General features: G+C 48.3%; 1 protein-coding gene across 2 annotated transcripts in view; it reads left to right on the top strand.

The window, feature by feature from the left end:
* TRABD (TraB domain containing) overlaps positions 1-11,641 on the top strand; it is a 28,297-nt gene extending 16,656 nt beyond the window's left edge. The window contains exons 6-10 of one of the 2 annotated variants that reach the window (XM_026053811.1): positions 2,468-2,578; positions 3,798-3,937; positions 6,157-6,329; positions 7,408-7,519; positions 9,370-11,641. In XM_026053811.1, coding sequence (XP_025909596.1) covers positions 2,468-2,578; positions 3,798-3,937; positions 6,157-6,329; positions 7,408-7,519; positions 9,370-9,547 — 714 coding nt within the window. In that variant the 3' untranslated portion in view covers positions 9,548-11,641. The remainder of the gene's footprint in view (positions 1-2,467; positions 2,579-3,797; positions 3,938-6,156; positions 6,330-7,407; positions 7,520-9,369) is intronic. The other variant, XM_026053812.1, reaches the window with a different exon arrangement.
* The last annotated feature ends 2,029 nt before the right edge of the window (positions 11,642-13,670 follow it).

The raw sequence follows: 13,670 nt of genomic DNA, 5'->3' as shown, positions 1-13,670 counted from the left end.
GGGGACCCTTGTCCTCAGCGAGAGGAGAAAGCTCTGTGACAGCACCAAAATATTTTAGTGTAGATATTTTTTCCCCCTCTTTTTCTTCCTCCCCTCAGCCCTCTAGGATAAAGTTAACCGTGTTTAAAGAAGTTATGTAGTAGTAGGATGTGTTTCTAGCCATTGAAAAAGCTCTCATTTTGCACAGCTCTCCCTAGTTAGGTCAGCTGCAGCTAAGGGGGTCGCTAATTTTGTGCAGCAGCTAAGAGAGTCACTTGCTGGGTGAAGGCCCATGCACAGGGGCTGCAGGCCGTGCTCACGGGTTCTCTTCACGTGCACTGTAGAGTCAAACGTCCCCAGGGCATTTGCCAGCAGCAGCAAAACCAGTCCCCACCTCCAGGCTGTGTTTGTGCAAGACTGTTTGTAGCAATCAGCCTTTCTGAAGGAGGAGAGCTGGGGACTGTGGTATTTTGCCTGTGCCCGGCTGCAGTGCTGGGCTGGGCCAGCACTTGGGCTGGGCTGCAGGGCCCCGGGCTCAGCACGGACCTGTCTGCTCCAGGAGCCTCTGGCAGTTTCCTGATGCCTAGCGAGTAGTGTGGGAAATGTTCCTTTATGGTCATACCTTGGTATGATACTCTACTCTTCCAGCCTTTTTTTCTCCATCCATCCATCCATCCATCCATCCATCCATCCATCCATCCATCCATGTCCTCTATATTCTGTCTATACTTTTCAGACCCCGATGAGTGATGGGTATAATCTCCTCTTATGCGTTTGATCTTTCTCTGTACCTTTGCTGTTTCAAATGCATTGTTTTCCACACAGAGGTTGTACAGGAGCACAGTGATGTTCCCCCCTGCTCCTCTCCTGATATTCCCTGTCATTCTTCTTGCTGTGTGGCTGCTGTTAGGCACAGAGCTGAGGAGCTCAGCATCTCACATTCTCTCCCGCGTGCCAGTAGCTCTGCATCGTGTTGCAGTTAAGGTTCTTTCCCAAGTGCTTGGCTTTGGTTATGGCTGCTGCATCCAAGCTGAGAGTTTATCCAGTCCCTTGGGGGGGTTCATTCCCTTTTGCAGTCGGCTCTGCCTTTCTGACACGGGATAATCTTGTGTGGGTGATGCCCTTGTGCTGCATTGCTGCCCCCGGCCCTGCTGCCTTGAGCTCTTCATTGCCCAGCATCGCTCCGACTGGTTGTTGCTGTTTGTCCAAACCTGTCGCTTCTCATCTCCTCCATGTCGAGCACGTATGGGACTCCCTGGGTTTTGCATGGGATTAAGACCACGAATGGCCCGGAGGTGCTCCAAAGCTGCCTCCATTTGATATTCAGCAGGATGAATCTGTCTTCACTCCGTTTATAAAAAACCCAGTGCTCAAACACATTAGTCCTGAAGGGGCAGGAGCCCACATGTGACCTTAGTGTTCACGGCCTCGGTTTTCTGCTCTTGTGGGGGTCTCTCCTGGAAACCCGTGTCCTTGGAGGCTTGAGGTGAATCCAAGGAACATGGGAACGGCTCCTCGCTGCCCCCTGCTGCGTCTCCCGAGCCTGTGTCCTGCTGGGAACATCCGTGTGGAGCCTCCCGCTCCCACTGGGCGCTCGCCCCCCTGCAGGCTCCTGTTCCCAAAGGCTGTGCCCTTGGCACAGCTCCTGGTGGCCTTTGGGGAGGTGTCACACCAGGGCCTCACCCGAGGGGGCATTCGAGGCAGGAAGGGCCAGGCAGGTTGCTGTGGTAGTTCAGGTGGTTGTGTTGACCCCAAGCTCCTCTTCAGTGCCCTGGTGCAGGAAGAGACCTTGGGGGAAGGGAATTTGGGGGGTTCCCTCGTGGCAGTGCTGTGGCCTGGTCACAGCCGGGGTGAAGCCGGGGCCCTTGGCCTCCGAGTCTCCGGCCTCTAGAGCAGAGCCTCGGCAGGAGCCCAGCGGGACCGAGGACAGCACTCACAGCCCGGAGTGGATTTGTGACAGTTTATTTTTTTGTCATTTCTTTAAGAATAGTAGATTAAAAAGGAAAAAATGGAGAAGCATATGGAAAAGACATCCTCCCTGCCCTCCAAAAAAAGGAGAGGAATCTGGGATTTTCAGCCTCTGTCCTTCGCCCAAGGAGATGTTCAGGGTGCCAGCGGGCAGGGGTCACAGCCAGGCTGGCATTCCGGGGGAGCTGTTTGGCCACGTGGTTACCGGACACCTTCTCCAGGCGGGTGGGATAAACATGGAAAGACAAGCAGCCGGTCTTGCAGGCCTTCCCTGTTGTGCTTTTTGTGGAAAGGGACAATATCTCTGTTATAGGCTAAAGTGAAAAGCCACTTTACAAATGATAGAGGCTGAAATAGAAGGTCTGTGTTCATCATTGAGCTGGCTCCAAGGGGTGGCCTCAGTATTTCTTCTTCAGCAAGATAACCAACAATTTTTGACAGTGCCTTCCTCTCAGGAATCCAAACAGCTTGTTGATTCTTTTCCTAATGTTCTTCTTTTCCTCTCTCCCCTTTCCTCTAGAACGGAGTCATGTCTGGGTTGATGCAGATGCTGCTTCTGAAGGTGTCTGCCCACATCACGGAGCAGCTGGGCATGGCCCCAGGCGGAGAATTCAGGGAGGCTTTCAAAGAGGTGAGGACTCCAAATGGTTCTGGGGGTCAAATTGCTGGCCTTTTGCTCCCGACTCACACTAAGCAGTCGGACTAAACAAGGCCATTTGTAGCTGCTGGGAAAGAGCCTGGGCAGGTGTTTGCACTGAAGCCTGTGGGAGTTATCTGCAGCCTCAAAGTAAACTCAAGCCACAGAGGTTTGCAGCCCTGAGTGACACAAAGGCAGCACCAGAAAGGCTTTAAATGTTGGGTTTTTTCCCCCAGTGACATGTTAATGGCATTTATTTTGGTTTTATTAATAGCTAACTTTTTCTGTTCTTGTTGAATAACTGTTGTTGGATAGTGAGAATGTTACAATAAGACCACCAACAGAAACTGAGGGGTTTAGCTGTTTGTTTTGGGTAGGTGAAATAACTCCATCTAAATGATAATCCTGTTTTTATTCAATTTTTGTGGTTATCTCTACTGTGTTAAAAGGGGAAACACATCATAATTTCCAAATTATTCCATTTTGGAATAATTCTTTGTATTTATTCTTAATAAAAATAAAATTGTTTCAAGGCCCATTTTTCTGTGTATTCTGGACCAGACTTTGTGTCGTCCCATCCTGTCCCTACTTCTCCCCCCCAAAAAAAATTTCAAATAGTAATGGCTCCATCTCCTTCTAAAATGGTTTTTTGGAATTTTTTAGAACTCATGTTTATTGAGGAGCTTTCCAGTATAACATAGGTTTGGTTGACCAATGGTTTAGCAAAATCTCACCTGGTATTAGTCTTTGTTTTTGGAGTTCCTCCAGTTCTCAGTTTATTGTATCCTCACAAACAGTTGGACAGATTTAATCCTGAGGAATCCCAGTTAAAAGCAAAATGTTCAAAGTCGTTTTGCTTGCCACTTTATTCCAGCCTGGGTAGGTAGGTATTTAGCCCCATCTGTTTGCCGAAAGTCATAAAAAGGTGCTTTGTGTTTATGTAACAGGAAAATAAAAAGAGGATGGAATTAAATTCATGGGTTTACTGTAAATTTACTGAAACCATTGGATGACATATTCCTTTACAAAGTAGTATATGGAAAAAGTTACTGCAAACCCCAAAACTTTGAATTGTGAAACTGTTTTGCTCCTCTTTTTTTTTTTCTTTGTAAAATACCTAGGATAACATAATAAGACAAACGTACATTTAAGCTGGCAGTGACTACTGCTGTAATGTGAAGTGCTGCATGGTAATTTGTGTCTTCTCTTCCAGGCTAGTAAAGTACCTTTCTGTAAATTTCATCTTGGAGACAGACCCATCCCTGTTACTTTTAAGAGAGCAATTGCTGCTCTTTCTTTCTGGCAAAAAGTCAAGCTTGCTTGGGGCCTTTGCTTCCTATCTGACCCAATCAGGTATGAATTTCCCTCTGATTTCCAAGGGCAACTTCTTCAACTCTTCATGTTGACTCGAGGAGGAGCTGAAAGGCTTCAGTAGGCAGCCTCGTGTGAAACACCCAAAGAAACAAACACTACTCAAACAAAAAAAATGTTTTTTTTGTCTCTTCCTTTACTGAACACAAAACCTTGCCCGTTATCAGCACATGGATTTTCTAAATGGACAAGAATGGGCTTGTCCCTGTGCTAATATATACTTCGTTAAGGTTTCCAAAGGAAAGGTCTACTGTGTAAAGTCACATCAGGATCAGGGCAGCTTGAGAACTGAATCAACATCTGCCTGTCTGAGCAGGTGGTTTTTTTTTTGTTTTTGTTTTTGTTTTTTTGTTTGTTTTTTTTTTTTTTTTTTTTTTTTTTTTTTTGACCAAGAGAAAACATTTAAAAGTTTGTATGACTTAATGCTGCCTTTATAAAGGGGCCTCCTTAGGAACTTCTGTCTTACAGCAGTACTTCTCAGATGGTTATTTGCTTGCTCAGCCTGGTTTCCCCTACCCTGCAGAGAAATGTCCTGCCACGATTGTTTCCACTCTGCTCCAGCCCACAGGTGAGAGGGAACCTGCTTGGCCTGGGTGAACCCTGTGCCCAGCAGGTCTCCTGGACAAAATTCCTGGTGTTTCTAGCAGACTTGCAGCAGTGGCAGGTTGGCCAGAAACGGGCTGGCAGTTTGTGTGGTCCCTGAGCCTCCGTCCTGGCCTTGGTGCCTGCGGCTGGAGCTCTGTGTAGCCCACAGAGCCATCAGGGTCCTGGGATTGGATTTTTTTTTTTTTAAGACATTCAGGGCTCAATCAAGCCACTCTTGATGTGGTTTTACCTTTTATTTGCTTCCTGTAAACACTTGCTACCACATTTAGCTATAAGGGGAATTTGAATCTTTTTTTTTTTTTCTACTTTATTATCTGGAGTTCACACACAAAGTAAATGTTATTTCTTTGCTAGTCTAATAGAAGCATGGAGCTATTTACAGTGTTGGGGAGGGGAGCGGGGGACACTGGAGTATGTTTTTCTCTGCAACTGCTTCCATTCCTTCACTTATCCTGAGAATATTTTGGTTTTCAACTGTAATGTTAACCTGTAGTCATGATAGGTGAATGCAAGTTCACAGGTGAAATTTAAATTTGGATAAAGGTTCATCTAAACTTTGTACAATTGATTTGTGAAATTTGTGGCTTTACAAATATTAAAAAAAAATATATAGTGGGGGGAACTGCTGTATAGACATGATCACTGAGGTATCGATATGTGATTCTGATGGAAAGGGAGTTGTAATTCACTATCAGTTTGTGTCAGTTGGGTGGTAGGTGACTTGTTGAAAGCTCTCCTTTTGGTTGCCCCTGTTTCCATTTGTAGTGTCCCAGAATCACAGAATGGTTGAGGTTGGAAAGGACCTCTAGAGATCACCTAGTCCAACCTCGCTGCTCCAGCAGGGACACCCAGAGCACGGGGCACAAGGCGGCATCCAGTCTTTGACCTCAGGAGTTAAGGGAAGGTCTGATGGGATCAGCCCTCGGTGGGCAGGGCTGCAAACCAACTTACCTGTTGCTGCAAACTGCATCTGAGAGCAAACAGAAGACTAACAGCACTGTTAAAAGATACAGAAGCTCCTCATGTTTGCTCCTGTGTTTCTTGCCCTCTCTATTCCCTGTTCATTTAACATTCTCCCATTCAGGGATTTAAAAAGTTCCCTGCTGAAGGCTTGTGATTGGTGTTAGAAACCTGCAGAGCTCTTTCCCGCTCCTCAGGCTGGCCCCGTGCAGGGTGTGTGTATTCCCAATGCCTCTTTGGGAACTCGGAATCACCTCCTCAGAGGCGGCTGCCTTGCTGCTGTGGAGCTCCCTGATGTATTCTGAGATGTTGGGAGCCACGTGTACTGCTGCTCTTGAACCCCTGTGCTTCTTGCTCAGTTTAATTGCTTGCAAACAGGGAAGTGTGAAAAAGCATTGGGTTGAAGTGCCTAAAGGCAAGTGCCCTCTCTTGTCTTTCCCCTTCCTTGACTTGAGAGGCATTGTGAAATACCCAGTTTCACAGGTTTGGGGAGGTTGCTCTCCTTCTGGAGAGAACTGCCTGGCATGTATGTGTGTCTAACAGGAATGGCCCCTTAAAGTTGCTCTTTTGCTGTCAGTCTGTCTCAGGCTTTGAAATCATTAAATAAATACCCACAAAATGTGTTTTCCTTTCAGTAAGGATGATGTGGAGAAATGCAAGCAGAAGGATTTGCTGGAGCAGATGATGGCAGAAATGATCGGCGAATTTCCCGATCTTCATCGCACTATTGTCTCGGAACGAGATGTTTACCTGACCTACATGTTGAAGCAAGCTGCAAAGCAGATAGAACTACCTCGAGCTTCAGAAAGTAAGTGTTTTGTGGTAGACCCCATCCCTGGCAAAGTGTTTGTAGTGTCCCGGTGCTCAGATTTACTTCCTGGGAAACCTGGAGTCCCCATGGGTCTGTTTTACAGACATATGTAAACATATGCCACGGGCTGCAGGAGATCACAGGGCCTAAAGAAAAACACAGCAGCACTGCTGTTCTCTCACAGTGGCCTCTTCCAGAACGGTGTTTGTCTGGCCTGGCAAATCCCCTTGTTCTTGTGCGTGCTCTGCGTGCCCTTGGGATATGTGTAAGCATATGCCTATAGAAGCATAGGCGTGTAAGCATATGGATTGCTCTTTATTGGCTGTCTTGAGAAAATACTGTTTGCAGCCACGTGGTGCAAAACTTCTGGCACTGTCTTGTCAATTGATAATAACTGTAATAATAATAGTGAGGATAATAATAACAGTGGGGATATTGCACCAGTGTTTTTGCATCTCACTACCTAGTTTTCCTGCACTTGCCACCAAAATGAGCTGCTCTGCAGAGGCTGTTGGCCCAGCCAAAGGGGACCTGTCTGTTCAGCTACCCTGCCATAAAGGACGGCTGCCTCCAGAGGCAGAGGACAGACCTGTGGATAACTGCAGATCCCTGGAGCTGGAGGGGGCTTTTATGTATTACCTTTGAAGGGCTTATAAACGGATTGGACCACAAAATACAGTGTGGGGAGCAACCTGACCCCTAGTCCTGGGGTTCCTTCTGCTGTCAACAGCACAAAGGCTTTGTTTGCATCCCGCAGTGTTCCCGGGAGCAGCGTTCCCGGGAGCACCAGCCCCGCTTCCTCTTGTTGGCCAGAACAAACTTCTCCCGAAAAGCAAATCTCCACGGAGCAGGGATCTGTTCAGGCTGGGAACATGAGAGACAATAGGAAAGATACCTGTTAACTTTTGCTATGTAACATTAAATTTTAACTATGTAGTATTAGGAGGACCTGCCTCTTTTTAAAAAAAAAAAAAAAAAAAAAAAAAAAAAACTGCTTTATAATCTCACACATTTCCTTCACAGTTTGCAGTTGTTTTTTACTGATGTGATCCTTTCCTTCCATCTCTCTCCGTAGCTGAACCTAGACAGTACATCCCATCTGTTGTGGTGGGTGTCGTTGGGATGGGCCACGTACCTGGGATTGAGAAGAACTGGAACTCTGACTTGAACATCCAGGAAATAATGAGGTAACGTTGTCCTTTCCTTCCCGTTGAGGTAACGTTGTCCTTTCCTTCCCGTTGAGGTAACGTTGTCCTTTCCTTCCCGTTGAGGTTAGCAGCTCCTCTTGCTGATAGCTGGTGATGAGTTTGGGGTTTTTTTGGGTTATTACTCGTCCCAGCATCAGGAGTCACTGCTGCTTTTGCCCCTGCCGCCGCAGGGCTCCCTGACTTGCTGTGTAATACTTGAACACACTGCTTGCACTAAAGGGAAGGAAGAGCCAAAGGGAAGAAGTCAGTAGCTGGAGATCAGGCCAAATGTGAGGAAACAGCTTTGGCTGGAGAGAAAGTTTATCTGGGGCTTTAAAACTCAGGACTCCGGTGAGGCTTGTGGGAGGCAGCAGATGCAAAACCAGGCTCTGCTCTGGCTTGGGTGAATATGAAGTGTTATCTCAGAGCTTGACGGTGTCAGGGCCAGGACGGCTCTGGGAATCGCGGTTGCCCCTAGCTGTTTTTTCAGGGCACGTGGGAGCAGCAGGATCTCTTGGAGCTCGTGCTCGAGTGCAGCCAGCTGCTGAGAGGCCCTGGGCCCTCGCGCGGCGTCTGTGCCCTGCCAGGCAAAGTAACTGAATGTAAGGGAAGGAACTGAACTTCTGGAAGGGGCTAACATCACCTGAACCTGGCTTTCTAAAAGCGTACAAGGCACAAATGATAAAAAGCAAATGACATTCTTAGGTGGCATTCAGATTCCCATTTCTTGTTAATCTTTTTATTTTTCTGGGGTGGGCACATTGCAGATGCAAAGCAAAACTGTGCATTCGGTGTTACTGAGTGTCATCTCCCTAAAATGAGAAGTTCTAAAGATATTACAGGTATCTGTGCTTTGCAGGTTGCAAAATGATCTTGAAAATGCTCTCGACACCCGCCACGCTTCCCATTTTAGGTTCTTGTGCTAAGCCCAGCCCTAGGCAGAGCCTGCAGGTCCTGCTCCCTAAATTGCACTGAGGGACTGAACCTGGGGAAAAGTGTAGAGAGTGTGAAGGTTGTTTGGCCCATCCTTTGCTCAGTGTGTGCCTTGCTCAAGCTTTGCTTGCCTCTTCCTTTAATGTGCCAGATGGAACCTGGTTGTCTCCTCCTGGCAATCCCTGCCTCGTTTAGAGGTGCCTTGTAGGATTTTGCACTATAGGAACTGCTTGGAAGTGCCTTAGCGGTGGGGTTTTCGGGATAAATGAGTGAGCAGCTGGGAATCCTTTAAGGCCACAGAGAGCAGCGTCCCGATGGGGTGGCAGTGTGTCCGCGTCGCACGCAGAGCCCCGGGGAGCTGGTGCTCCGGGCCCTGCTCTCGCAGCCGCCTCCGTGCTTCCGAGGCCCCTGGCTACCAAGTGCCCTCCGCTGGCAGCGCTGCTTGAGCCTGGGGGCAGAGCCCTCCGCTGCCCCACCAGGGGTGGGAGCAGGTCCCACACGAGTGTCCTGGGATCCCGAGGATCCAAGGATCTGAGTGGCAGCGAGCTGGGGCCCGCACTACTCTTGGGCTTTTGCTCGTACTGCTCATTCGCACATAATGCTCTTAAAAGGAGCTCTGTGGAGTGTGTAGTTGCTAGTGTTCCTCGGGAGCTCCTGGTGCCCTCCTGGGTAGTGTGGTGGGGCCCCAGGCAGGTCCCAAGCCGATAAGTGGCACACACGGAGCGGGTAACGTTGTCTCTTCCTTAGTTTGGATGCAGCCTGTGAATGTGGATGAACAGACTGCCCATCTGCACGACCTCTGCTCCCAGAAAGGTCCCCCACCTCTAAAGGAGGGAGGGAAATGATCATTGTTTTGGTCAGAAGCTACTTTATTTTCCCCAGATACAACGTTAACTTCATTTGTGTCTCTCTTTCAGTGTGCCTCCTCCATCAGCTTCCAGTAAGATCTTCAGATTTGTCGTAAAAGCGACGGTTTTTGGACTCATGGGCTACGGCTGCTACCGAATAGGCCGAAGGACAGTGCGGCTCATCCTGTCGATGCCTGCAGCACAGAGCTACCTTCAGAAGCTGACAGAGCTGAGAGCCCAGCACTGACCATCGGGCAGAGGCCGAGCAGGGGGCTGCACGGGCTGCGGCAGGAACAGGACACACGGAGCGCGCTGGAAGAGCAGGGAGAGGAGCAGGATTCAAGTCGGAGCCGGGTGGTGCTCAACAGAGCTCAATTACTGTGTAATAAAGTGTTGATGCTGAAAGCTACACCAGCTATGATGTAATGAGTAAGTTTGGTTCTTGGTAAGTGTATTGCATGAAAGCACATGACTCTGGAGTGAGGTAAATGAAATACACACAAATATATAATATATATACAAAGACGTGCTGTATATATAATATATATTAGGAATGGTGTGGCACAGACAGCTTGAAGAGCGTGTGCTCGTGACTCTGTCAGAGGAACAGAAACAGAGCAGCTAAATTGGGTGCATCTGCTCAGAAGTCAGGTCCACCTGTCTGCGTGATTTTTAGGTTTTTTCCTTAGGTATGGTAATACCTAGTAGTAATTTCTGGTGCCAGGCACTTTTACACCTGATTTAGAAGGACATCTGTCCGTAAGTGTTTTATACTTAAAACACGCTTTTTAAAAGAAAAAACCTTTAGAGCTTTCCAGGCTGTCATGCAAACACTGCTCACAGGTTTCACAAGCCTTACTGCAAAGCAGAAGTGTTGCCTTCGGCTGAGCTCTCCTTCCCCTGCCTTGTGTCACGGGGCAGCGTGGCTGGTGTCACATGTTTACAGGACACTCTGTTCCTCTAGATTAGGTTATTTAATCTGTATTAGTTAGCCCAATCCTGCTGGAATCAGTGTTGTAAATTTAAGAGACTAGAACTACTGTACGACTTGCTTTTGTTTCTCAGACCTTTCATTACTGGGACAAGAAGCCTGGAACTGCCCCTCATTTTTGATACATGGAAATACCTTATTTATCAGTATAATTTCTCAGTGGATAAATATTTTAATCTATTTGCTATAAAATGGAAGCTCAACTGAATTTTTCAAACTAGCTGTAGTGTTTTCTTTTGGCTCCTTGCTATTTATACAAAGAATTATGGGTACTTCAAGCTGCTGTGATATTTTTCTCATTTTGTTTTCTATTTTATTTTGTCAGGACAACTGTTATCCATCTCTCATTTTTCTTTCTAAAATCCTAGGCTAATATTGAATGGGATTTGGGGGTACCTTGGTACAGGCCCGTCCTTGGTTGTAAAGTGCCCTCTGCAATCAGCTGGTCGCAGTCCAAGAGTGCAGATAACCGTCACATCCAAACCCTCAGGCGATGCCGGGATGCTGTTTGCTCCTCAGGCTCCCGTGCAATTGCTGATTGCCTTCAGTTCATATCTGTATTAACCTCTGGGGAGAGGGTGTGTGAAGCAGGAGGAAGAGTCCTGGTTTCATAGTTTCGTGAGGGGGTGGCTTCCAACTTCTTTCAATGAAATCCACACACCGCTTTGCCTGGTGGCTGAATTCCCAAAGCCTTGTGTTGGAAACGCTCCCACACAGTCCGTTTGCCAAAAGGACGTGCGTGCATCTCCAGCCTTGTCCTTTTTCCAAGGCTTTTGTGATAGAAGGGGAGGTGCTGCCGCCCTGGCCGACTCTGCTGCCCCTGCACCCCGGGGCTCCTGGAGCTCCCAGCGCGGCGGCCACTGCTGCCTCTCTGTCTCAAAGCCTCCTCTCCAACCTGGCCCGAGCCTGCCGAGCTCCTAAGTGCTTCCGTGCTCCTCTCCATCAGGGCCTTAACGCTTGTGCAGGGAAAAGCTTAGCGGAAAAGAACAGCAGCGATTCCCGCTTGGACACTAGGTGTAGTTGGTAACACGGAGCACTGTGGAATCAGCACCTCTCTCCTCTCATTCTCCATCAGTTAGTGCTTGAGAAAAAAAGCAGACCCCTCTGGCAGGATCCAAAGCAGCAGCATTTGGAAACAATTTGTAGAAACTAGGGCAGCTGCCTGAGTTTTGATTCCGTTTTTTGTTGGGTTCTTTTTGGGGGGGTAAAGGTTTAATATATTGTTTACTACTAAGTGGTCCTATTGGAGTAAGTGGGTTACATTTTGTGTACATTTTCTAAAGATGAAAGCAAAAGCTTAAGCTCATTCCTCTCCTGGCTTTACTGACACACCAAAAGATTTTTTTTTTTTGATTTGAGATCATTCTAGCTGTAGAGTTTGATACATTGAGGTTTTGCTTTAAGAACTCTACAGATTTTTAAGGTATCTGCAGACATTTTAAAAGCTCTGCAGATCTTTAATATCTGTGCTCAGGTAATTTTACACAAAAGACAAATCTAAGGTAAATTTTAGGAGGGAAAAAAATAAATAAGAGCCTTAAACTTGGGTGGGACTAATGCTAAGTGATTGTTGTGGAGCATTCTTGCAGACTTACTGTTCTTTTTATCCAGAAACTATGACCACGAGGTTGTGGAGTCTCCTTCTCTGGAGGTCTTCCCAACCCGCCTGGATGCCGCCCTGTGTCCTGTGCTCTGGGTGTCCCTGCTGGAGCAGGGGGTTGCACTGGGTGATCTCTAGAGGTTCCTTCCAGCCTCAGCCATCCTGTAGCTCTGGTTCTGTGCGCTGTCCTTTGCTGTTGGGTCTGTGTCGGTGCTGAATTCCTGCAGTCTTGGGTTTCATTCTACAGTCGTAGCAGCCGGTTCTTGGGGGAGGCTGTTGCGGGAGGGGGGTTGTTGTGGGAGGCACCTCAAAGCCTGAGATTGCAGAGCTGACACCCCGTTCTCATGTCCCCCACACTAGTGCTCAATGCCGTGGCATCGGGGGCTCATGCTGTTCGTGTGGCTTCATCAGTGTTTCGGGTCCCCTCCGTTCCGTTCGAGTCCCGTCAGCCCTTCCAGTGTTAACAGCATCCTGTAAAATCACGTTGAATTGTCCCAGCCCCAGCTCAACCTTACGAAGCCATATTGTAATTTTGGGTGACGTGTACATCTGCTTTATGCACTTGTACACCTGATGTAAATTGGAAGTATTTTTAACAACGTGTGCCTTTAATCTCAAGTGGTTTAAAGCGAACAGCAGTATGTTCTGTGATATAAAAAATAAAATATTTTAACCACCATTGCTGTCAAAGGCATTTATTTTCTGCATTAGTTGTTTTCTGAAAGCGAGCCCTCGTGCGCAGCCTCACCGTGAGCAGCACAGGGCACTGCGGGGCTCGGGCCCACAGAGCAAATCCCTGCTGAGGCCCCGCGCTCCAGTGCCGAACTGCAGGAACTGGTTCCTCCAGCCCCTGTAGTCGGGGCACGGACGAGGATGGATGAGGATGGATTTCCCTGTGTGTTGCCTTTTGACAGATGTTTTCAGCCCCCTTGAAGATCCCAGGAAATGGAAACTTAGCTGCCCTGTGTAAGTGCTCTTAACTGAGAGCCTGGCACAGGGCAGGGAGAGCGAGTGTGCTGGTTTTGTCGGGGCACAGGGGCTGGGGATTAGGGCTCGGGCTGGGCCTGCGCCTCGCGTGCTCTGTGAGGGGCCTGAGGGTGCCGCGGCGCCCCGAGTGAAGCGCCTCAAAACGGCTGCTGCCCCCGGCTTGGCACTGCTGCCGAAGCAGGGGCTGTGCGGGGAACCGGGACCTTGGCTGTTCGAGTAAATTTCCTAGAAAAGGACAGCCCAGGGTTAGAGCTTCCCGTGGCAGTAACGAGCACTGAGGAGGAGTTTGGTGCCGAGATATCTTGAGGAGTGTTTCAAAGCAAGCAGCTTTTTATCGCTTCCGCGTGCGAACACAGGCACGCTCTCGCCCCGCTCTCTGCCGTGTTTTTCTTGTCTCCGGTGGGAATGGGAGAGCCCGTTCCGGGCTGCCTGGCTTGCTGGGGGAGCACAGCTGTGTCTGTGCTGCGCTCTTTGTGTGGGGGTGTTTTCCTGTACTGAGCACTGCACCAAGTAATTGGGTTTTGAGGCGAACTAAGACTGCAGGTTGGCACTGGAAGCCCTGTGTGTGCGCAAAGTGAAACATGAAACAACCCCGACCGGGTGTTGCGTTGGCTCCAAGTGCCAGGCAGTAGTGGGAACCGCACGTGGAAAAGAAACAAATCACGTCTTATGTGTAATTCTGCCATGCTCATGTACTTAGTTTCCTGTTTCTTTCTCAAACCAAAATAAACTTTAATTTCAGGCTTAAGTGTTGGGACTGACTTTATTGCTTGTGGGGCCTTGTTTGTTTGT

Source organism: Nothoprocta perdicaria, unplaced genomic scaffold, assembly GCF_003342845.1.
Source record: "Nothoprocta perdicaria isolate Ctin4 unplaced genomic scaffold, notPer1 scaffold_119, whole genome shotgun sequence".
NCBI classification, from domain to species: Eukaryota; Metazoa; Chordata; class Aves; order Tinamiformes; family Tinamidae; genus Nothoprocta; species Nothoprocta perdicaria.
This window is presented reverse-complemented; position numbering and strand designations above follow the sequence as displayed.